This window comes from Tamandua tetradactyla, chromosome 1, assembly GCF_023851605.1.
Source record: "Tamandua tetradactyla isolate mTamTet1 chromosome 1, mTamTet1.pri, whole genome shotgun sequence".
Lineage (NCBI taxonomy): Eukaryota > Metazoa > Chordata > Mammalia > Pilosa > Myrmecophagidae > Tamandua > Tamandua tetradactyla.
The window spans coordinates 215,598,618-215,621,202 of NC_135327.1; the positions used below are offsets into that span (position 1 = coordinate 215,598,618).

General features: G+C 46.4%; 1 protein-coding gene across 1 annotated transcript; it reads left to right on the forward strand.

The window, feature by feature from the left end:
- Window positions 1-3,300: 3,300 nt before the first annotated feature.
- On the forward strand, window positions 3,301-7,482 carry FZD8 (frizzled class receptor 8). Its single transcript, XM_077151918.1, has one exon. The coding sequence runs from the start codon at window positions 4,314-4,316 to the stop codon at window positions 6,372-6,374; it is 2,061 nt and encodes a 686-aa protein (XP_077008033.1). The 5' UTR covers window positions 3,301-4,313; the 3' UTR covers window positions 6,375-7,482.
- The last annotated feature ends 15,103 nt before the right edge of the window (window positions 7,483-22,585 follow it).

Below are 22,585 nucleotides of genomic sequence, written 5' to 3' on the forward strand. Positions count from 1 at the left end.
GGTATATGATAGGCCCTCTCTTTTACAGAGATTTTTATATTGGGTTTTTAAACTAGAATTCACTAAAAATGAATTTCTTCAACTTGAGATGTACAGTATTAATGGCCTCCTATCATATTTGGTCCAGTGTTTTATAATACATTACCCTCCTCCAAAGTAGATTCTTGCTTTCAACTGTTTATATTATTATGTTTGTAGGCTACTTAGTAGCAAGACATCTGTTCAGAAATCCCTCTAGGAACCATCTTACATTATTTATGTCTATTAAAGCTATTTCCCCTCCCCTAAAAAACAGCTGCTTTACATACAAAAGAAAAATATCATTATTTAGCCCCCAATCTTAATAAATTATTCAGGCTCCTTTTAACTTGCCTATAATTGCCTTTTATACACTAATTGGCTTCATAAGTCTCTCTGTCCTGCTCTGAATGATGGCCAAGTGGTTATTTAATAGCAAATTTAGAATGCTATTTTTATATTTTCTGAATTAAAAGTAAATTTTCATGATTTATATGTAAATAGATTTAATCTCACAAATCAGTAAGATCCCCCAAATAGCTTATAGCATGATTTTTGAAAGTGCAGAACTTTTTTCCATTAATGTTTTCCTGCAGGCTTAATTTACTTACCAAATATTTTCCCATTCCACATCATCAAAGGTTTCATCTTGTCTCAAAATTAAAAAGCAAGAAAATTTTAAATGCCAATTAACAGCCAAAGTCAACTATTTTCAACTGTCGACATTTGTTTTTATCTAATTTTAGTACGTTTATAGGGTGTAATTCTAAACTTCAGTATTCTACATTTCCAGGCGTAAGAAAAGCAGTAGAAACTTTTCAACATCTGTGCTGTTTTTGGAAACTAGCACCTCCCATCTGTAGTCTGGGCAGTGCAGCGTCCAGGCTGGTTTTTTTTTTTTTTTTTTTTTTTTTTTTTTTGGCATGGGCAGGCTCCAGGAACACGAACCCGCGTCTCCAGCATGGCAGGCGAGAATGCTGCCACTGAGCCACCATTGCCCGCCCCAGGCTGGTGTTTGAAAGGATGCTTTGCCCTCACTTCTTTAGCTCAACTCAGAAATCTAACTCCGGGAATAACTTGTTACCCGGTAGCCGAATGTTCCCGAGACTGGCCTCTTTGAACAAGGTACCCACACAAAAGATAGGTGACTATCTAAATTCCTCATGCCACAAATGGGAATACAGTTGGGGCGGGGCGGGGGGGGGGCGGGAAAAAAAAGGTCGCGCGTTTGCATGAATCCATTTTCTTCTACTGAATCAGCTAAAATTTCACAAGCGTTTGAATTCTGATTCCTAAGGAGTTGAGTTTGTCCAAAACAAAAGTGGGAAGGAAGTGTTTTTTAGTATAAGAGGTTCAATTAATAATAAAATGAAGATGTTGAGGTATAGCTATATTCTGATCGTCTGGTGGATGGATATGCCTAGAATTCTTGGCGAAAAACACAGAACTTGCCAAAAAAAAAAGAGGGGGGGCGTTGCCTGTCTACTTAAAATGAGGTGCATAATTAGGTGGGAAAACCAAGCCAGAGAAAACAGGAGGAAACCGAGATTCCATTAGTTTAAGCAGCACACAAATGTTGCCAGTTATTTTTGTTTGTTTGTGACAAGAGTTTGTTTTAAACAGGTAAACGGCTAAGCACCACCAAACCCCCTCCACAAAACCTGAACTGGCCTCAAACACACCTTTAATAATTCTCGGTCCCTCCACCCTCCAGAACTCGTGTCCTCTAGCCCGACTAGCTCCTGGTATGAAATCTGACAAATAGCAAAAATTTAGAAACAGAAAGAGAGAGAAACAGAGAGACCGAGAGAGAAGGTATTTTGCCACCCTCCTGGCTAACCGAAATGCTTGTTCCCGAGATTACAGTAATTACAACCCCAGCGTGAGTTCCATACAAGCGCTAAATGAAACAGCACATCAATTAAAAATAAACACTCCATTCTAGGAGAAAGACAACCCCCTGGGACGTCCTAACAAGCGTAAATGAACCTGCCAGGCCGCCCGCCCCTCCGCACCCCGCACTCCCCCCGCAACCCATCTTAAGGTGGTTGGCGGAGTTGGCTGGGGCAGCGCTAATTGGAGGCGGCGTTAGTGGCAACTAAAAGCTGCTCTGTCGCGCTCCCGGCTCGGTGACAATCGCGGATACGTGTCCGCGGGTTCGCGTCTCGGCGCAGCCCCGCCTCGGAAGCGCCTTGAGTTGCCTGGGGCGGCAGAAAAGGAGGCTTGGGCAAAAACGACGAACTTTGGATTGGGCGCATGTACGTTCCCAAAGTAGGAGACCGAAGGAAAGAACCCAGTGGCAGAGTTTAATAGCCCGACCTATTTACACGTTTTCTTTTTGTTTTCTTTTTAGGAAGAAAAGGAATTATTTTTCATAAGAACAAAACATAACCTGGACGCTTTATGTGTTTTATCGACATCATGTGATTATCGGAATCTCCTCTGGGAGCAGTCCTATGGTTACCCCCATTTTACAGGAAACGAGACTGAGGTTCTGAAATGTTAATGCCTTCCCCAGGGTTTTGCGCACCCCGGAGGCAGACCCTGTGTCCCGCGCTGTGGGCCGCCCCTCGCGGTTGGGGTGCTGGTCACCTCCTCCGTCCAGCTCCACCAGGCAGAACGGACTGCGGTTGCTCAACTCCCCCCTTAGCCCCCGGCTCCAAAGACCAATTTCTGACACACACACCCCCAATGGGCTTCCCTTTCCAGATCCTCAAAGGCGCAGTCCCCAGGGCGCACCCCGCTGCCCCGAAGCCTCCGGGCACCACCCGCAGCGCGGCTTCTCGCCAACCCTGGCTCGGAGGAGGTAGGAACCCTGGCCCCCGACATGTCACCCCACACTTAGGGCAGGACCGAGGGGGACAGGATTGACTAGTTTGAAACTGGCCCGGGGAGGCGCGCGCTGCATCAAATCACCTCCTAGTCTCCAAAGTGCAGAATCGGGGAAAAGGGACCAAAAGCTCAGACACACCGAGCACCGTGTGGGGCGATCGTGACAACTCGGAGCCAAGGCCAGCCAGGGCGGGGCGCGGGCCCCCAGGGAGGCCGCTCTGAATGTCCGCTTCTCCGGTCAATCCCAAGGTTATCAAAACCAAGTCTCCGTCGCCAGAAAGCGCACATTTCAGGCCAGACAGTCCAGACGGCCTTAAGGAAGGTTTAGCCTTGGGAGCTCGTAGACCCCGCCCCCACCGCCCGACGATTGGCTGGCGGAGCCGGGGGCGGGGACCGAGTTCGCGCTGTATAAATATTCATGAGCCCGGCAGCTCGGCGCGAGCGGGGGCCGGAGACTGGGAAGTTGGGCAAAGGGCACTGCTCCCGCCGAGGAGGTGGCGGTGGCGGCGGCGGCGGCTGTGGTGGCGGCGGCTCGGGCGCAGGACTGCTCAGTTCAGGTGTCTTCGCTTCGCCTTCTTGTCTGGATTTGGGTTTTGGTTTTCCTGGCGAGAAGGGGACTGCCTGCAACTCGCCCGATTCCTGGCTGTAGTGCGGCGCGGACTTTTACCCGGAGGCGGGGATTCGTCTGTCCCGGCGTGCGGACAGACTGACGGACGCCGGGGAGAAGAAGGCAGCTGTCCGGGCGGACGCGGAGGCCCCGGCGGACCTCGAGGACCGGCGGGACGCGGCTGAAGAGCGGGCATGTGCCCCCTGGGGAGGAGAGGGGGCTGGAGCGGCTGACCCCGGGCGCGGGGAGTTGGCCTGGCTCAGCCATCTTGACTCCGCGTCGCGGGGGCCGGAGAGGAAACTTGCTGCCCCGCCACCTTCCGTGCTCTGCAAAGTCGCCGGCAGCCCGGGAGCCGTGGCGGAAAAGTGGCGGCGGCGCGGAGGGAGAGGGACAGAGCCAGCGCAGGAAGATGAGCCTGGAGCCAGCAAGTCTCCACGCGAGCTGAAGCCCGACCCAAATCAGCAGGGGGAAGACCCGAGGGGACTGTCGCGCTCACCCGCAGCTCACCCCCTCGTTTCCTCCGGACCGCTGCGCGAGCCGAGGAGGGGGAGCGCGGCGCGGCGCTAGGTCACCGGCTCCCCGGAGAGACCCGCCGGGCAGCGGAAGGGAGGCCTGGACTGATTCCTGCCAAGCCTTCCGGGAGAAGGGGCTCCGGTTTCGGGCTGCTCCCTTCCCAGGAGAGGCAGGGACGAGGCCACAAAACCCAGCGGCCGCGGACACCTCGGCCCCTTCCTCGCCCTTTTCTGGGCTCCGGGCTCTCCGGCGCCTCCTCCTCGCGCTTCCAGGCCGGGGTCCCGGGACGCGCGCCGCGTGGAAGGCCGAGGGTGCGGTGGCGCACGGGGCTGAGGCTCCCAGCATGGAGTGGAGTTACCTGTTGGAAGTGACCTCGCTGCTGGCCGCCTTCGCGCTGCTGCAGCGCTCGAGCGGCGCGGCGGCTGCCTCGGCCAAGGAGCTGGCGTGCCAGGAGATAACCGTGCCCCTGTGCAAGGGCATCGGCTACAACTACACCTACATGCCCAACCAGTTCAACCACGACACGCAGGACGAAGCGGGCCTGGAGGTGCACCAGTTCTGGCCGCTGGTGGAGATCCAGTGCTCGCCCGACCTCAAGTTCTTCCTGTGCAGCATGTACACGCCCATCTGCCTGGAAGACTACAAGAAGCCGCTGCCGCCCTGCCGCTCGGTGTGCGAGCGCGCCAAGGCCGGCTGCGCGCCTCTCATGCGCCAGTACGGCTTCGCCTGGCCCGACCGCATGCGCTGCGACCGGCTGCCGGAGCAGGGCAACCCGGACACACTGTGCATGGACTACAACCGCACCGACCTCACCACGGCCGCGCCCAGCCCGCCGCGCCGCCACCCGCCGCCGCCCCCGCCGCTGCCCGGCGAGCAGCCGCCTTCGGGCAGCGGCCACAGCCGCCCTCCAGGGGCCAGGCCCCCGCACCGCGGCGGCGGCAAGAGCGGCGGCGGGGACACGGCGGCGCCCCCAGCGCGCGGCGGCGGGAAGGCGCGGCCCTCTGGCGGCGGCGCGGCGCCCTGCGAGCCGGGCTGCCAGTGCCGCGCGCCCATGGTGAGCGTGGCCAGCGAGCGGCACCCGCTGTACAACCGCGTCAAGACGGGCCAGATCGCCAACTGCGCGCTGCCCTGCCACAACCCCTTCTTCAGCCAGGACGAGCGCGCCTTCACCGTCTTCTGGATCGGCCTGTGGTCGGTGCTCTGCTTCGTCTCCACTTTCGCCACCGTCTCCACCTTCCTCATCGACATGGAGCGCTTCAAGTACCCCGAGCGGCCCATCATCTTTCTCTCGGCCTGCTACCTCTTCGTGTCGGTCGGCTACCTGGTGCGCCTGGTGGCGGGCCACGAGAAGGTGGCGTGCAGCGGCGGCGCGCCCGGGCCGGGGGCGGCGGGGGCCGCGGGCAGTGCGGCGGCGGGCGCCGGGGCGGCGGGCGCGGGCGCGGGCGGCCCGGGAGGGCGCAGCGAGTACGAGGAGCTGGGCGCCGTGGAGCAGCACGTGCGCTACGAGACCACCGGCCCGGCGCTGTGCACCGTGGTCTTCCTGCTGGTCTACTTCTTCGGCATGGCCAGCTCCATCTGGTGGGTGATCCTGTCGCTCACGTGGTTCCTGGCGGCCGGCATGAAGTGGGGCAACGAGGCCATCGCCGGCTACTCGCAGTACTTCCACCTGGCCGCGTGGCTCGTGCCCAGCGTCAAGTCCATCGCCGTGCTGGCGCTCAGCTCGGTGGACGGCGACCCTGTGGCGGGCATCTGCTACGTGGGCAACCAGAGCCTCGACAACCTGCGCGGCTTCGTGCTGGCGCCCCTGGTCATCTACCTCTTCATCGGCACCATGTTCCTGCTGGCGGGCTTCGTGTCGCTCTTCCGCATCCGCTCGGTCATCAAGCAGCAGGGCGGCCCCACCAAGACGCACAAGCTGGAGAAGCTCATGATCCGCCTGGGCCTCTTCACCGTGCTCTACACCGTGCCCGCCGCCGTCGTGGTCGCCTGCCTCTTCTACGAGCAGCACAACCGCCCGCGCTGGGAGGCCACGCACAACTGCCCCTGCCTGCGGGACCTGCAGCCCGACCAGGCCCGCCGGCCCGACTACGCCGTCTTCATGCTCAAGTACTTCATGTGCCTGGTGGTGGGCATCACCTCGGGCGTGTGGGTCTGGTCCGGCAAGACGCTCGAGTCCTGGCGCGCCCTGTGCACACGCTGCTGCTGGGCCAGCAAGGGCGCCGCGGCGGGCGGGGGCTCGGGCTCCGCGACCGTGGGGGGAGCCGGCGGGGCTGGGGGTGGCGGCGCGGGGCCCGGCGGGGGCGGGGGTTCCCTCTACAGCGACGTCAGCACCGGCCTGACGTGGAGGTCTGGCACTGCCAGCTCCGTGTCTTACCCCAAGCAGATGCCATTGTCCCAGGTCTGAGCCGAGGGGAGGGGGCTCCCGGAAGGGGTGCGGAGGGAGGGGGGTCGGGGAGACCCCGTGCGAAGGGACACTTGACGGTCTAAGGTTCCCACCCCTTCACCGTGTTGATTGCTATTAGCATGATAATGAACTCTTAATGGTATCCATTAGCTGGGACTTAAATGACTTGCTTAGAACAAAGTACCTGGCATTGAAGCCTCCCAGACCCAGCCCCCTTTCCTCCATTGATATGCAAGGAGCTCCTAGCGCCGGGCGCTCATTTCTGTTGGCAAAGGAGGGTGGACTCTGCAAAGCTACCAGAACCCGAGGTTTGGAGCACTCACTGGTTGCCCTTTGCTGAGCTTGAAGCAACATCAACAGATTTCACCTGGGGAACCTACTCTTCTCCTTTGACTCTCCTACATAAATAAACTCCTACTCTCGACCTACCCTAGAGGAGAGCTGCCACGACCTATCAGGATTGCACGGTTTGGGTATTCTTAATGACCAGGCAGATGCCTTAAATAAACAAACAAGAAATGTCTTAATTATATACCCCAAGTAAATACGGGTTTCTTCCATTAAAGGATGTATTTATATAATTATTTGTTAAATTGTAAAAAAAGAAAAAAAATTGTGTAAAATATGTACATATCCAAAGATATAGTCTGTACATTTTTTTTGTAAAAAGTTTAGAGGCTACCCCCTGTAAGAACAAATATAACTATTCTATTTTGTCAATAAAATGACTTTTGATAAATGATTTAAACATTGCCCTCTCCCCCTGCCTCTTCTAAGCTGTTATCTTTGAAGTGCTTGCTAAGAATGCATCAGAAAAACGGACATTTTTCTGCATTATCATTCTGTACACAGACCTTAGGCATGGAGAAAATTACCTGTTAAACTCGACTCCTTAAATTGTTAGCAAAGTGATATGTTGTGAAACTGGATCAAATTTAAGCCTTTGCACCTTCCAAAAAGATGGTGTTTTTCATGGTAGCTCCTCTTTTTATCTGTGGGTCACCACCCTCCCCTTAGTTGTATGTAAATGGGACTTTTGCAAGGCAGCCCTCCTACATAGGCCTTGTTATTTATTCTGTGTAATCTCACTAAAGGCTTCAAAACCGCACAGTCATTTCTCGCGTGTCCATGATTTTGAAAGCACCTGGTTTTTCCGGGACCGAACGCACTGCTGAAGTGTAAAGGTTAATGTTTTAAACCCACAGATCACGCTTTACAGTCCAAGTCACTTGACAATCGGGTGGTGGAGCAGGCACTCTCTAATGGATTAAACTAACGGGTTAACATCTTAATAACCTTCCATGCTTGTGTATATCAAATGTGCTGCTTTTCCGAGAGAAAAAGCTATTGTTCCTCTGTCAAGACTAAGCTAATTTATTTGAGCAGAAAGCTGTTGAATTAGCAGAAGAATGCTTTGGCAATTGTTGAACTTTTTACCTGTCTGCCCAATGGCTCAGCGCACCATTCCTTTAAGAGGAGCTAAATGAATAGGGTTAATCTGTAGGGAACTTGGTCTTTTGAGTTGGAAAAACTTTGATCTTTTCTCCTCTCCAAATGTGATGTATAGTCTGAGATTTCTTTCCCTGCTGCCCCATTCCTCTTGTCGCAGACCAATTGGCCACCATGGAGCCTTAAAGTTCTTCAATTAAAGGCATGTGGGACTTTTACTTTAAAAAGGAGAGAGAGCCAGGGAGAGAGAGAGGAAGACTTGTAACAGTTAGTGAAAACCCAAGGCACAAGTGCGCTCAGCCTTTTAAACAGCTTTCGCCTTCATTGTTAGCCAGCCTGCAGGCAGCTAGGACGTGGGTTGAAGCATTATAGAAAGGGCCATGAATGCCCTACAGGTGGCCTGCTCACAGAATCCCCCAATTTAAAGCGTTTTCCTTTGCTGGACAATTGCACTACAAAACTCCCTTCTTTTTCGCTCCTAATTGAACCAATGAACTATTATAAACTACAAGTTTTTCTTTTAAAAAAAAATCCTCAGTGCCTAAATTCTATTAACCAAATTCTAGCAAGTTTTTTTGCACTTGAATCTTTTAAACCACCGGAAGTAAAGGCTTCTTCAGCAGACATTTCAATTTTTTTTCCCAGGTATTTTTGTTCCTTCTGCTTGTTATTTTCTGACAGATTAGCAATAATTTAAAAGTAATTGGTAAGGTTGTGTGTTCAGACTGAAAAGATAGCCCCAGGCCCCTTATTAACCTGTCAATCAAGATAAGAAATGGCAGCTACCCTGCTAATGACAGAGCCATCAATTATCCTGGGGGTGGGGAGGAGAGGGGGGCTTGGTTTCTGCATCCTGTTAAGATGTTTGTTCTCTTTACTTTTCCTAATGGGAATCTTTAATGGTCAAAAGGGAAAGAAATGCATATCTTTAAATTAATAGGACGGAAACTGCTCCTTGACTGACCTTTTTCACAGAAGAGGCGTTTTGAGGACGAGTCTGTGGGCCTAACACCTTGCAACCTCCTTTCCAGAGTTTTGGTGTTAACTGGATTTTTAAAAAATTGAGTTTGCAATAAGCAAACCGACTTCAGCTATCGGGGCCAATTTCATTCTTAAACTCAGAGGTATTATGAAGTGTTCACCTCTGCAGCACTTGTATGCATTAAGGAATTTCTGCCTTGTAACTTAGGTAGGTAAATAAGCATTCTGCATCTCACCCACGTGGCGACTCCTGGTTGTATAAGCCAGTTATAAACTTGAAGTTACAAAGTCAAATTTTGAGGGCGGTTCACATGGTCTTTATCACATATCTGTGGTAGCGCACAGCTTAACCTACTGGTTTTCTGATCTAGCAGTAGTCCCATTAACTCCTCTAACACATGACACAGTAAAAAACGCTCAACTTTGAAGCTTTTTTCTTTTATTGATGCTGCAAAATATCCTTGTAAAAATGCCACTTTGATAACTTTTACAAGATGGATGTGAAGTGCTCTAAATCAAGCTTTTTAAACAAGAAAAAAAAAACCTTCTGCGTACCAAGGACCCCTCCCAATAAAAAGATGACCTGTATCTGCGATCACCGTCACACCCATATGAAAGACTAGTTGTGTGTCCTTGAAACCAAAACTTAAGTGCCAAGTTTCCAATACCTAAGAGGCATCTATTAATGGCATCAAAAGCCCAAATTAGGTCTTGGTGGATGGGAAAAGAGAGGAATGGTCCTTAGCATTAAACAAACAAAGGAGTCCTTTGTGCTTAACAGGTATGTCCTCACTATATGAAGCAAGTGCTAGTTTTTTAAAATGCTGTCAAATATGAGGGGAGGGAGGGTTTTGGTTACTGTGTAGCTAGAAAATCAATGTAAACAAAATCTAATATGGTTAAAAGCATTAGTAGAACCAAAGCTCATTAAAATCACTTGTGGAAGAGTCATGTGAGGCACTTTCTTTTTGCTTTATAACAGGTGCAATTTTAAAGTACCATAAAACAGGAGGGAGAAAAGTTTGAGGAGTAAACCATCTCACATTATAGTTTTGTAACTGACATGAAACCTCTTGCAGCTTCCCAAAATACTTGAAAGAGGGTAGGAAGATCATCTTGCCAAAAGAAAATCGCACAAAGAGACTCAAGAAATTGCAGAGCACAGGATGTAATTCAAAGTGTAGGTGCAAACTTTTTCTTAATATTCTCAAAACAAATCCCCAGGAATGCATGAGTGTCTTTGGAATTCAGATCTTAGCTATCAGTGAACGTTCCACATTTGATACTCTACTGCCATCTTTTGGTCATAAAGTTACAGAAATAGGTGGATAGAGTCATTCCATCATTCAAGTCATTCATTCAAAATTTCTGAGCAGTGCTCACAGGTCCCTCCCAGAGGGCCTGCAAATATTTTATATTCATAATTTTAAAATATTTTTCTTAAAAAGGGACTCCAAAACTGCATATGCTTAAGGCCCCCCCATAAGACCTGGATTCATCACTGTCATGCCAAAGGATGACTTATTAACCTCAATTGAATTAAACTCTCGATGCAGCAGTTAGGTGAAAAAATATAATTAAGCTGTGTTGAAATCCATGGATCTTTCTTTTCAAAGATTATCGTCTGCATTACTTTTATTTAACAAAGGTGATGCCTGCCAAAGATTGTCTCCATAACCAAAACTTTTGTCAGGAGAAAGAACTGAATAATAGAGAATATTTTGAAGTGGGATGTAAATTGGCTTGCTTAATTACAAATATTACTTTACATTTTCCCACATAGAAGTTGACCTGCTGAGTCCAGTGGAAACAGTTCAGTGCCACGTATGAATGCTATTGGATTGGGTGGGGAGCAGGCTGCTTCCCGGTAATCTAGCCAGGTGTTCATGAAAACACACCAAGGAATAGAAACTAAGCTGGGAAGCAAGGTCAGCCAAAGGGAAGAGAGGGGGGAGAATCTTCTGGAATAATAGAGTCCTAAGGGAGGAAGATTTACATAGCCCAGCAGCGTGGGAAGGCCAAGCCTTTAAGGGAGGATGAAGACAGAAGAAGAGGCAGCTTCAAAAGGCCATGGATGAAGGTCAGAACGGCTGGTGGGAATGAGAGGGAAGGAGGAAGCCCTCACTAGGCGAGAGATGCAGACCAGAGGCAGATCTTGGAGGCAACTTACAGGACCGTAGAATCGGAGAGCTCAGTGATCCCAGAAGACACGCAGACACGCATTGCTCAGAAAGTGTGGTCCACGGAGCAGCAGCAGAGGCAAACCCTAAGAGCATAATAGAGACGTGGAATCTCAGGTCTCACCACCTGAATCCCAATCTGCATTTTAACAAGCTCCCCACATGAGTGCCATGTATATACCTCAAAGTGCAGGACACTGGCCTAGTTAACGTCACTCATTTGTAAAATGAGTAAGGTAAAGAAACTGAGACCCAAAGAGGGCTGTCTTCGCTCAAGGGCACTCACCAGGAGGAGCAGAGCTGTGACTGGAAGCCGTGACTCCCACTTGTCACTGCTGTTTCTATCGACTTCCCTGGCTGCCCTGCTCTTCCATGGAAATTCCTAAAGGATGGGCATTCGGACCCAAAACATCAACTTACCAGAGCTGCCTTTACCTAGTTCCAGAATCATACCAGTGTTCAGGTTTGCCATTGGTCTGGTGCCAACCCATATAGGAACAGATGGACAAACAGCCCTGAAAGGCTGGGAGGATAGCTGAGGAAAGGCTCCCTCCTGGCCTCCTGCAGGCTCAGGCCAGTCCAGCAGCCCTTGGCTTTCTACCCTCACATGAATATAGTAACTGATTCATGCAAGAGACCAAGGTAAAGACCCAGTGTCTGTATGAGCTTAGTGGGGAGCTGCGGGGCCGGTGGGAAGGATGGAGTTCTGTTACTGAAGATGCTTACCTTGGGGGGTGGGACCAGATGTGGGAAACATCTGCCCTGGTCAGCAGAGGCCGAGGTGGGGGCTGGAGGGGAGTTGTTGACCAGGGCCAGGGAGGAACTCAAACAGAAAAGACCCGTGAAGGTCGGTGCAGGGAGCAGGAAGCACAGACAGCAAAGGGCCTGGGAGTCCCCTGGGAGCCTTGCAAGCCTTGGCAGAAATCAAATGAAAGAACAATTCAAAGAGGAGAGCAGCTCTGCTGATTTAACCACAGGCTCAGACCCAGAGGAGCTGGCGTTTACCTGAGAAGGACATGTACAATTTTCCTTGTCTGTAAAAAGATGGTCAGTTTAGGAGGGCGGGGGGAGCAAAAGAGACCTGGCCAGGGCAACGGGCAGAGTTGAGATTGCTCTTATTTAAACGACCAAGTTTTAGCGGCTTTTCCAAGCCTTTCAAGAAAGGTTAATTACGACGGACAGAAACATCGATTTATATTGCTGTATTTAACTCCCAGGTGAGCCAGCCACTATTTTAAGTCGGAAACCAAAACCGATTTCCAACATTTATCCCTCTAACAAACATGTTTCTAATTAACTGACACCAGGCCAGTAGTTCTCAACCCTGCCTGCATATTAGAAGCACCTGGGGATGCTTTTTAAAAATACTGATACCCAGGCCACACCCCAGGCCAAAAGAATCAGAATTTCTAGGGGTGGAGTCTGGGAATTTGAAATTTTTCAGAACTACCCCAGGTGAGTCTCACGTGCAGACTGAACTGAAAACTGCTAAATGTAATTGAATGTGCTGCTACCATCTGAGCTGAAAAAAATACCAAGAGAAATTAGCTAAACAAACTAGCGTTGTTATCCAACCTGACTAAAAAGTTTTTTTCTTTTCTTTTTTGCAGCCTCAAGCATAAACATTTGGGAGAGGACAGGAGCGCCCTCACCTGGTCCAAAGGGGAACTTCATGCTTTGTTGCTTTGAAACAAAGATCTGAATCTTCCTTTCACAGAGCATTTTGGATAACCCTGCTTTTTTCTTTCACTTGCAAAGAAATAATAAAGAATGTATGTACGAGGTGCCATTCTGTTACTTAAACTAGAAATTAAGCCCAGTCTGTGACCCTAGGAGGAACTAATAATGCTGGTGTCTCCAGGAGAAAATTCATTAAGCTGTTCAGTAAATGTTTGCATTAGGTAACTTGTGAGACCAACTCAGCTAGAAATGAAGGTCTTCCTGAAGGCTGCCCTAAGTCATGGACAGGTGATCCAAGCCAAGGCAGAGTCTGTCCTACCATCGTTCAGGAGGGAGGGCCGAACCCACAGAGCGGGTCCAGGGATGTCGCCTGTAACGGGAACCTGACATTATCTTACCTAATCGTAGGACCTCACTAAGGTTTTAGAATTTGGGGATAATGGGTGTTCTGGGTACCCTGAAAACAGTGACGACTCCTTCATCAAAGCCCCAGAAAGTGGGATTCACTTTGGCAAGTAAACCCCAAGGTTCTCCTGACTCTGAACACATATGTAACATGCATGATTTTGGATCTTAGCTGCCGCAACTCATCCTCACTCATTGGGAGAAAGCCAGAAGGTCATAAGTCAAGCCATGAAAGCAATGCAAACATTGTGTGATACCACGAAGCAAGCATCTCTCGGCCATCCTTAATGGGAGCTGAAAAGCAGCGAATACCTTGAAATCATTCTGGAAAGCATTTATTAATAAACAATGTTATTTTATGCAATTAACTTAGACTGCCCAGTAAGCTGCAGAAAGCCAATAAAATGGAAGGGTTGAGAGTAAAGACCCCACCCCACCCCACTGCCTGGCTCCATCTCCATTTCCTCTTCTGTAAAATGGGCATAATAATACCTACTTATAGGGTTACCGTGAGGGTGAAATAGTAATGCAGATAAAAAGCATAGAACATGCCTGCTTGGAGCTGTAAGTGTTAGCAACCATTTTATTGTAGAGATGTTTCCAGGGACATTTGCAAAGAAAAAAATGGACAAGTTGAAAGAGGCAGTAAATTGGCAAACAGCTCATTTTAGACAGGCATGGATGGTAGAGACCTTGCATGCTGGCAGATTTGGGGCTAAGATGTTGAAAGTGTTTCTTCACCCTCTCTGATGACACGACAGATCCCATACTTTTATGCAGGACACCTGTCAATCCAGAAAAAAGAATCCAGTAGCAGTCCTGCCCAGAGTTCAGGCCAAGCGCAACAATTCCCTAAGAGAACAGGTCCCTGTAGAAGAGCAAATTCTCAAGGCATCCTGGCTGCAGCTTCCACTGGAGTCTCACTTCCACCCAGGGCTAAAGCATCCCACTACCTCCAGAGTCCATTTTCATCTCATTTCTGCACTAATAAATATCAACTTCTTCAGATCATCTCTTTCCTTTTAGAAACTGTAGTTATTATTTGAAAATCTTTCTACTCTTAAGAAACATGAAATGTTGATTTCAACCTTAAGGTTCCCAAAATTTACCCAAGTTTGGGGAGTAAAAAAATTCCAAGTTTAGAAATAATGTTCTTCAAAGAGAAGTTGATATTATTCAAAGAGGTTTGTTAGAACCCAACAAAAGATACTATTTTTATAGGACTGTATGGTTTCTGTTCTAGAAGGAAATCGTGAGCCCATCTCCATCAGTGGAATTTCATCCTATTGTGCAGAAGAATCACTTGGGACCCCTTTTTAAATGCTGATGGCTGGACCCCCCCACCTCAGTGATTTGGATTCAGTGGGGTTGAGAACATCATCCCCATCCAATGCCCTCACTGAGAGCAACAAAGCATCAATCAGTGACTCGTATGCCCCCAACCCTGGCTCCATTTCTCTTCTAGCCCCTCCCCAACCCCACCCCTCACTCATCAGTAAGTGCACCACATACCTCTCACCTTTGAATGTGTTGCACCCCTGCCTGATGGCCCTTCTTTGCTAGCAAATCTTTGTTTGGGGGGGGGGTCTCATTTTTAAAGATCCAGCAACATTTTTAACTCCTCTGTGAAGCCCTTGCTCACTTCTGAGTTCATCGTTCCTCTCCCTGGATTTCCAGAGCAGCCTCTTCATGCTTCTCAATTCTAGAACTTGCCGCATGATGTAATCATTGTCTGTTCATGCCTATTTTGTTCCCACTGAACTGTGAGCCATTTGAGGACCAAAATGCTTTCTTACTCACCTGTATATCAGGCATAGAGTGGACTCTCAAAATCATGACGGTGTGCGTTTCTCTCCCTGAAAGTACTGTGTTGGTGCCTATAAAGAGATGTAAACTGACACGACAGTGGCATGCCTGTTCCAAGGAGCCCAGGGACTAGTGGGCAAAACCATACCTCGTCCAGATCCGGATTCTTTCCCCAGTCTGTGATGGTACTACGTGATGGTTCTCAGGTGCTGCAATGGCCAGTCTTAATTCCAGTAACAAGCCAAAGTTCAGTTATGCAGCACCAACTACTTTGAGACTTAAAAGTCAGAGACGGCAGATGCCAACAGAGTGGTGCCATCCAGAATCCCTCGCGGTATCACTTGGGATAGCAGGCTTAGAGACGGCTTCCGCATCTGAGCTGGGCTTGCTTACAAGTTAGGTACCATGTTTTCTCCAGCAGTGGTAATGGTTCTGCAGTGAGTTTCCCATGTTCTGCTACGGCCCTCTTGAGATCAGATCTCAACAGTAATAGGCCACTGGGTGTATTAGTTTCCTTTTGCTGCTGTAACAAATTACCGCAAATTTAGTGGCTTAAAACAACACAAATGTACTACCTTGTAGTTCTGGAGATCAGAAATCCAAATGGGTCTCATTGGGTTAAAAGTCGCAGTGTCAGCAGGACCACCTTCCTTCTGGAGGCTCTGGGGGAAAATTTGTTTCCTTCCCTGTTCCAGTTTCCAGAGGCTGCCCACATTCCTTGGCTTAGGGTCCCTTTTCTTTATTTCCTTCACAGATTGTTCATTACTGGTGTACAGAAAAACTACTGCTTCTGTGGGGGTTGTACCCTGCCATTTTGCTGAATCTATTTTATTAGCCCTAAAGGCTTTGTTGTGGATTTTTCAGGATTTTGTATATATAAGATCATGTCATTTGAAAATAGGGCAAGTTTCACATATTCCTTTCCAGTTTCAGTGCCTTCAATTTCTTTTTCTTGCCTAATTGTGCTGGTGAGAACTTCTGGTACAATGTTGCATAATGATGACAGTGAGCATTCTGCCTTATCCCCAATCTTAGAAGGAGAGCTTTCAGTCTTTCACCATTGAATATGCTGTTAGCTGGGGGTTTTTATATATGCCCTTTATCACATTGAGGAAATCACCTTCAATTCCTAGTTTTCTATGTTTTTTTGCCAAGAGGGGTGCAGGTTTTGTTAAATTCCTTTTCTACATCTATTGATGATCATGTGACTTTTTCCTTTTATTCTATTAATATGGTATATTATGTTAATTGACTTTTTTTATGTTGAACTACCCTTGAATAACTGGAATAAATTCAACTTGATAATGGTATATAATTATTTTAATGTGCTGTTGAATTCAGTTTACTAATATTTTGTTGAGGACTTTTGTATCTATATTCATTAGGCATATTGATCTATAAGTTTCTTTCCTTGTAGCATCTTTATCTGGCTTTAATATTAGTGATGCTGGCCTCATAGAAGAGTTAAGGAGTGTTCTCTACTCTTCAATTTTTGAAAGAGTGTGAGCAGAATGGTTGTTAATTCTTCTTAGACTGTTTGGTAAAATTCACCAGTAAAGTCATCTGGTCCTGAGATTTCCTTTGTTGGAAGGTTTTTCATGACTGATTCAATCTCTTTAATATTACTGGTCTGTGGAAATCTTCTGTTTATTCTTAACAATTTTATTTTATTTTTTATTTTTTATTTTTATTTTATTTTTTACATGGGCAGGCACCGGGAATTGAACCCGGGTCCTCTGGCGTGGCAGGCGAGCATTCTTGCCTGCTGAGCCACCGTAGCCCGCCCTTCTGTTTATTCTTGAGTCAATGTAGGTAGTTTGTGTGTTTCTAGGAATTTGTGCATTTCAGTTGCCCATAGTATCCTCTTACTGTTTATTTCTGTGGGGTCAATAGTAATGTCCCCCATTTCAATCCTGTTACTTGCATCCTCTCTCTCTCTCTCTTTTTTTTTGTTAGTCTAGCTTAAAGTTTGTCAATTTTATTGATCTTTTCAAAGAACCAACTTTTGGTTTCATTAAGTTTCTCTACTATGTTCTATTCTCTATTTCACTTACATATATGCTCTAATTGTTACTTCCTTACGTCTACTCATTTTGGGTTTAGTTTACTCTCTTTTCTAAATCTTCCAGTTGTGAGGTTAGGTCTCTGATTTGAGATCTCTCTCTCTTTTTTTTTTTTTTTTTTTTTGGTGGGCGGGGGTACATGAGCCACGAATTGAACCTGGGTCTCCTGCATGGCAGGTGAGCAATCTACCACTGAACCACCAATGCATCCTTCTTCTTTTTTAGTGTAAGCATTTAAAACTATAAATTTCTCTCTCAGCACTGTCTTTTCTGCATCCCATAAGTTTTGGTATGTTATACCTTTGTTTTCATTTGCCTCAAGATATTTTCTAATTTCCCTTGTGATTTCCTCTCCAGCCCATTCATTGTCTAAGAGTGCGTTGTTTTATTTCCATGTATTTGTGAGTATTCCAATTCTCCCTCTGTTATTGATTTGTACCTTCATTCCATATGATCCGAGAAGATACACTGTATGATTTCAATATTTTTTAATCTACTGAGACTTGCTTTGTGACCTTACATATAGTCTATCTTGGAGTATGAACCATGTGCACTATAGAAGAATGTAGATTCTGTCACTGTTGGGTGAAGTGTTCTATATATGTCTGTTAGGTTTGTTTGGTTTATGATATCGTTCTAGTCCTCTATTTCCTTCCTGATCTTCTTCTAACTGTCCCATCCATTATTAAAACGGTACATTGACGTCTCTTATTAATGTAGAACTGTCTATTTCTCCCTTCAAATTTGTCAATATTTGCTTCCTATACCTTGGGGCTCTACTGTTAGATGCATATGTATTTATAAGATCCATGCATTCTTTGCCAATTTATGTTCCCTAATTTCTGCACCAAAAATAAGTTAAACTTTGCTGCAATTACAAACAACTCCAAAATCTCAGTGGCTTGAACCAACCAACATTAATTTATCATTTACCTATGTCCAGTATGTCTCAGCCAAGGGAATCTACTCCACTTATATACTCAGAGATCCAGGTTGACAAAAGCTTTATCTTAGCAGGGGCTTCCACGATCACACATCAGTAATTTATCTTAGCAGTGTTTCCATGATCACGCATCAGTAAAGGAATGTACACTTTTTGCACTGATTTTTAAAGTTCCTGACTGAAAATGATACATCACATCTACATACATTGTTGGCCAGTACAAGTCATATGCCACACCAACCCAAAAGGTACAGGGAGGTAATCCTAAACATGCTGTTTTAGTTTGTAAGCTGCCAGAATTCAATACACCAGAAACAGGACAGCTTTTAAAAAGGGGGAATTTACTAAGTTGCAAGCTTACAGTTCTAAGACCATGACAATGTCCAAATTAAGGCACCAACAAGAGGTTACCTTCACTTAAGAAAGGCTGATGAAGTTCAGAGTTTCTCTCTCAGCTGGGAGGGCATATGGAGATATCTGTTAGCTTTGTCTCCTAGTTTTTTGCTCCTTGAAGCTCCCCCAGGGGTGTTTTCCTTCTTCATCTCAAAAGGTCTCTGGCTGCGTGGGCTATGTTGGTTCTGTTGGCTCTAAAGCTTTTTCCAAGGCTGAAAGGGCTCCAGTAAGCAACCCCAACTTGAATGGGTGGAGACACATCTAATCAAAAGTTACCACCCACATGGAAACAATCAGAAAGATCTCACCCAGCAATACTGCATAGGGATTAAAGGACATGGCTCTTTTGGGCATAATAGCTTCAAACTAGCACACATGCCCAGAAAAAGAAAAACTGGAAATATTTGTTGACATTAATGACCACCACAGCCCCCAACACTCACATGGTCATTTGTCACCCTCATCCACAGTGAAATAAAATACAGAGAGAACTAGCCTAAGACCAGAATACCTGAGTTCTTGTCCAGTCTTCATTAGCTCATAATCATATTTACTTTTCTGAACCTGATTTTCCTCACCCATGAAATGAAGAAACCATGATTCCTTTGCCCTTCTCACATGATTCTTCTGAGAAACAAATGTCATGATTAAGTTTTTAAAAATTGGGTCTTAAATCTCTATTTGTAAAAGGGAAGAAGGAAATTCAAGGTATTATCTTCCCCCCAAGATTTTTGTGACTTCCAATGTTTTTATAATGGTTAAGTATCAGTGCTTTATCCCACTCAAAAGAGAAAATTTCTATTTTTTTTTAAATTTATGCTGTTCTAAAACACATTCACTCAATCCATTTTTGTGTAACACGCACTATGGAGAGAGAAATGGGGATTATATATTTACATCAAGGGTCTCCATTAGCTACCCCAACCTGGGAGGGGATTCAAAGAACCTCATGTAGCCACAGACCTCATGTGAAACTAACTGGCCTACAAAGAAAATAAACTTTCAGTAAAGCTAAATTGTGAGAAGAATAGAGACTCAAGATAAAACAGAGAAGAAAGTTATGAGAAGAAAAGTTCAAATGATGCAAAACAAGTTTTAAGAGTCAGAATTCCAATGAAATGCTACAGCCACGATAGCTACATCACATCCAGACCCCATTTCCATATCTTAGTCTTGCAATTCTATATTCTGGAAAAATTTACACTTCATAATTTTTATGCTGGAAAGTAGGATTTCAGATGCAGGAAATGACTAAGTCTGAAATACTCTAGGTTTAAAATGACTCACACACTCTTCAGATTAACAAAACCTTCGTCTGTATAATGATTTTGTATATTTGCACTTCAAAATTCTCAAAGGATTTAGCAGTCTGAGACCGAAGATTGGGTTTTTCCAAATCACACAGAAGCTTTTAAATCCAAGTTTAGTCTAATTAAAGGATGAATGTGGTGAATTCCATGAAACTTTCCAACACAATCATGTTGTGCCAACTCAAGGAGGATTAGTGCAAGACTAACACAGATGTTTCCAAGTTCAATAAAGTAAGGGTGGGTCTGAAGTAAGTCAATAAATCTTTTTCTAGGCCCCTAAAGTTACTGATTTTAGTTTTCCTGTAAGCTATTCATTAACTTGTGTGAGGAGTGTCAGGTTGACAACACAAGGTGTTAATTCCATTTGGATTATCACCAGGTTATTTCCCTGGAACAATGAAGATTTTGCAGAACACCTTGGATGCCATTCTACTGCTATTTTAGGTGCTTCTCTAGACCTGTATTTTGCCTCTAAAGCCTCCATAACGTCACCCATTGGACCATCAGCTGTCTAGAGGCACCCTGCTGTGCTTGGGAAGGGGGTCAGTTGGAGAAACAGAGGCAGTGTGTCCTTGGGGGTCCCTCCAGCCCTCTTTCTGCGTTCTCCCCTCCCCTTTGGTGATTTCTATATTTCCTTCTCAGGTACTAAACCCTATCCTGTATTCCTTGATTTACAATGAGACTTGTTGCTAATCTCTTCACTAACCAAACCCATCAAGAATGCAAGGAAAGGAGTACAGAACAGAACATATGCTTTGCTCAGACCAGGATTTCTTGAGGTATAACGTATATAATCTAGAGAGCATGCCTCCTCACTCACAGCATCTAAGTGACCAAAAATTTATTAACCAACATCAGTGTTAGAAATATATCCAGTATTATTGGCAAGAAACATTGGGGAGCTATGCATGGGTAGAGAAGTTTTCAAACACCCCGTCCATCCTACTATAAAAGAGGCTGCAGACATTGTTTTACTTGGGACTGACCCCAAAGAGTCTTTGTTGAGATGTGAAATTACTAATGTGTTAAGTAGTCCTGACTCTGACCTTTTAAGCCTCTCTGACCCACACAGACACAGATAGACCAGCACTCCCCACTCCGTCCTGCACCCCAATCCGGCCTCACCTTGATTCTAAACTCAGGGCCCCACAGTTCACCTATGACCTCTGGTCCTGGTGTTTTTTGCCCTAGTTCTCCCCAAGTTCAGGATGCTGCCTGGGCTGATGTTTCCTGCCTGGGTTTCTTGGAGAGCTCATCTTCAAGACTTCAGTCTCTCCTTTTTTTCCCTCTTGCCTTTCTGGTGGGAAACACTTCTCTGTCCCCAAGAAGTCCAACTCACTCCTTCATCTCACCTTCCTCCTCTTCCTCTAATCTCAATCATGTCTCTGGTCTGTCATTCTCACCAAAGTGGAATTGGCTGACGTGGAACAATTTTTACTCTTCTTGAGGCATTTGGATTCTAAAAGGCATCCAAGCTTGAAGACTTAATTCAAGAATTACATCTTAGATGTGTACTTTCAGGAATCAACCATAGGTGGGCCCCACCCAAAGAGAAAAAAAATCCTGAGCTAAAGAAATATCATTTCCCATTTCTGATTTAAAGATGTAAGCTCAGTTTTACATCACTCTTTTGAAATTTAAATTGTGTAAACAGGTGTGGCTTAAGTTACTTACACCCACTGCAGATTCTGTGCTTGCTGGGTGTCTGACAAACTTCTAGACACCCAGCAAAAAGAGAGACACATAGAATAAGCTAATTAAGCAGAGCTTAGAAATCCTCTTCTGACTAAAAAAATCAGCAGTTGGCAAAGGTAGTACCTCTGTGACCATAAGCGTCCTCTCTGTTTCTGGCCCAGAACAGGAGAGATTAAAAAGCCTTAAGCTAGCCAAGAGTTGATTATGGTGTTGGGAGGACAACCCAGGTTTCTCTCCCATAATGAGCCAAAAGCTCACAGGAGGCAGTGGAGTTTGGAGAAAGAACAAGGGTTTTTGGAGTCAGATCTAAATTCTTATCCCAGTTTCCTCTCCTGTGTGACCTTGAGAGAGTTACTGTAAGTCTCAGTTTCCTTATCTGTAAACTAGTATTTTACAGGGCTAATGAGAGGATCAAACGAGCTCTTCGCGTATAGTAGACACTCAATAAACACCCTCTTCCTCCAGCCATGGGGATACCAGGTGATCCCTTTTGTATGTCTTTGTTCAGGTCCCTGTCCCATTCCTTATAGCAGCTATAGCAGACCTAAATCCTCTTCTCGAGCCACTGTCCTTACTGCCTCAACCTTCTCTCCAAAGACTCTTGGTCAATAGAAACTCCCTCAGCCTCCTTTCAACATCTCTCTTTACTCCCACATTTGCCCCTTTCCTCTGGTCTCCACAGACAAGTTCTCCCCTTTGCTCGGAGAAAATGGTTCACCTGTGATCTCTGGCCATCAACTTGTCTATTGCTTCTCTATCAATAATGAGATGTTGTTCTGTAACTGACTCTTTTTCTTTATTCCTTCTTTATCTTATGTCTTCAATCCTTCCCCACGGACTGCCTTTTCTCAATAAGCTCTAAGTTTCTTCAATATTAAAATTAATTCAAAAATTGATTATTGAACACCTACTTAGTCCCAAACACCATATTGTATGTTGGGGTTACAGGGTGGGGCTGTGTGTGGATGGGACTCTCTCTAACCACAGCTTCTTCATTTGTAAATTGAGTGCCACTATAGCAGTCAACCTGTCTCATAGGGTTCTTGTGACAGATGAAATTGTAGAATCCAGACAAAGCACTCAACACTGCCTGGCACACAGTGAGGAAATATAGCTCCATAAACAGGAAGCCAGAGGCTGGAGAGTGGTGGTCAGTCGAGAAGTCCCCATTGGGTGACTGCTTTCTTCTCTGTAAAGTAGGATGTAAGGTCACCTGCCTGGGTATAAGGAGAGTGGAAAAGATTTAAAATGGTTGATGGGGAGCCAAGGAAAGTAAACTGGTTAGGAAAACGTGGGTTTGGGATGG

Bases quoted from the DNA above. Each gene is read 5' to 3' on its own strand.
- FZD8 (XM_077151918.1), top strand. From the start codon at position 4,314: ATGGAGTGGAGTTACCTGTTGGAAGTGACCTCGCTGCTGGCCGCCTTC.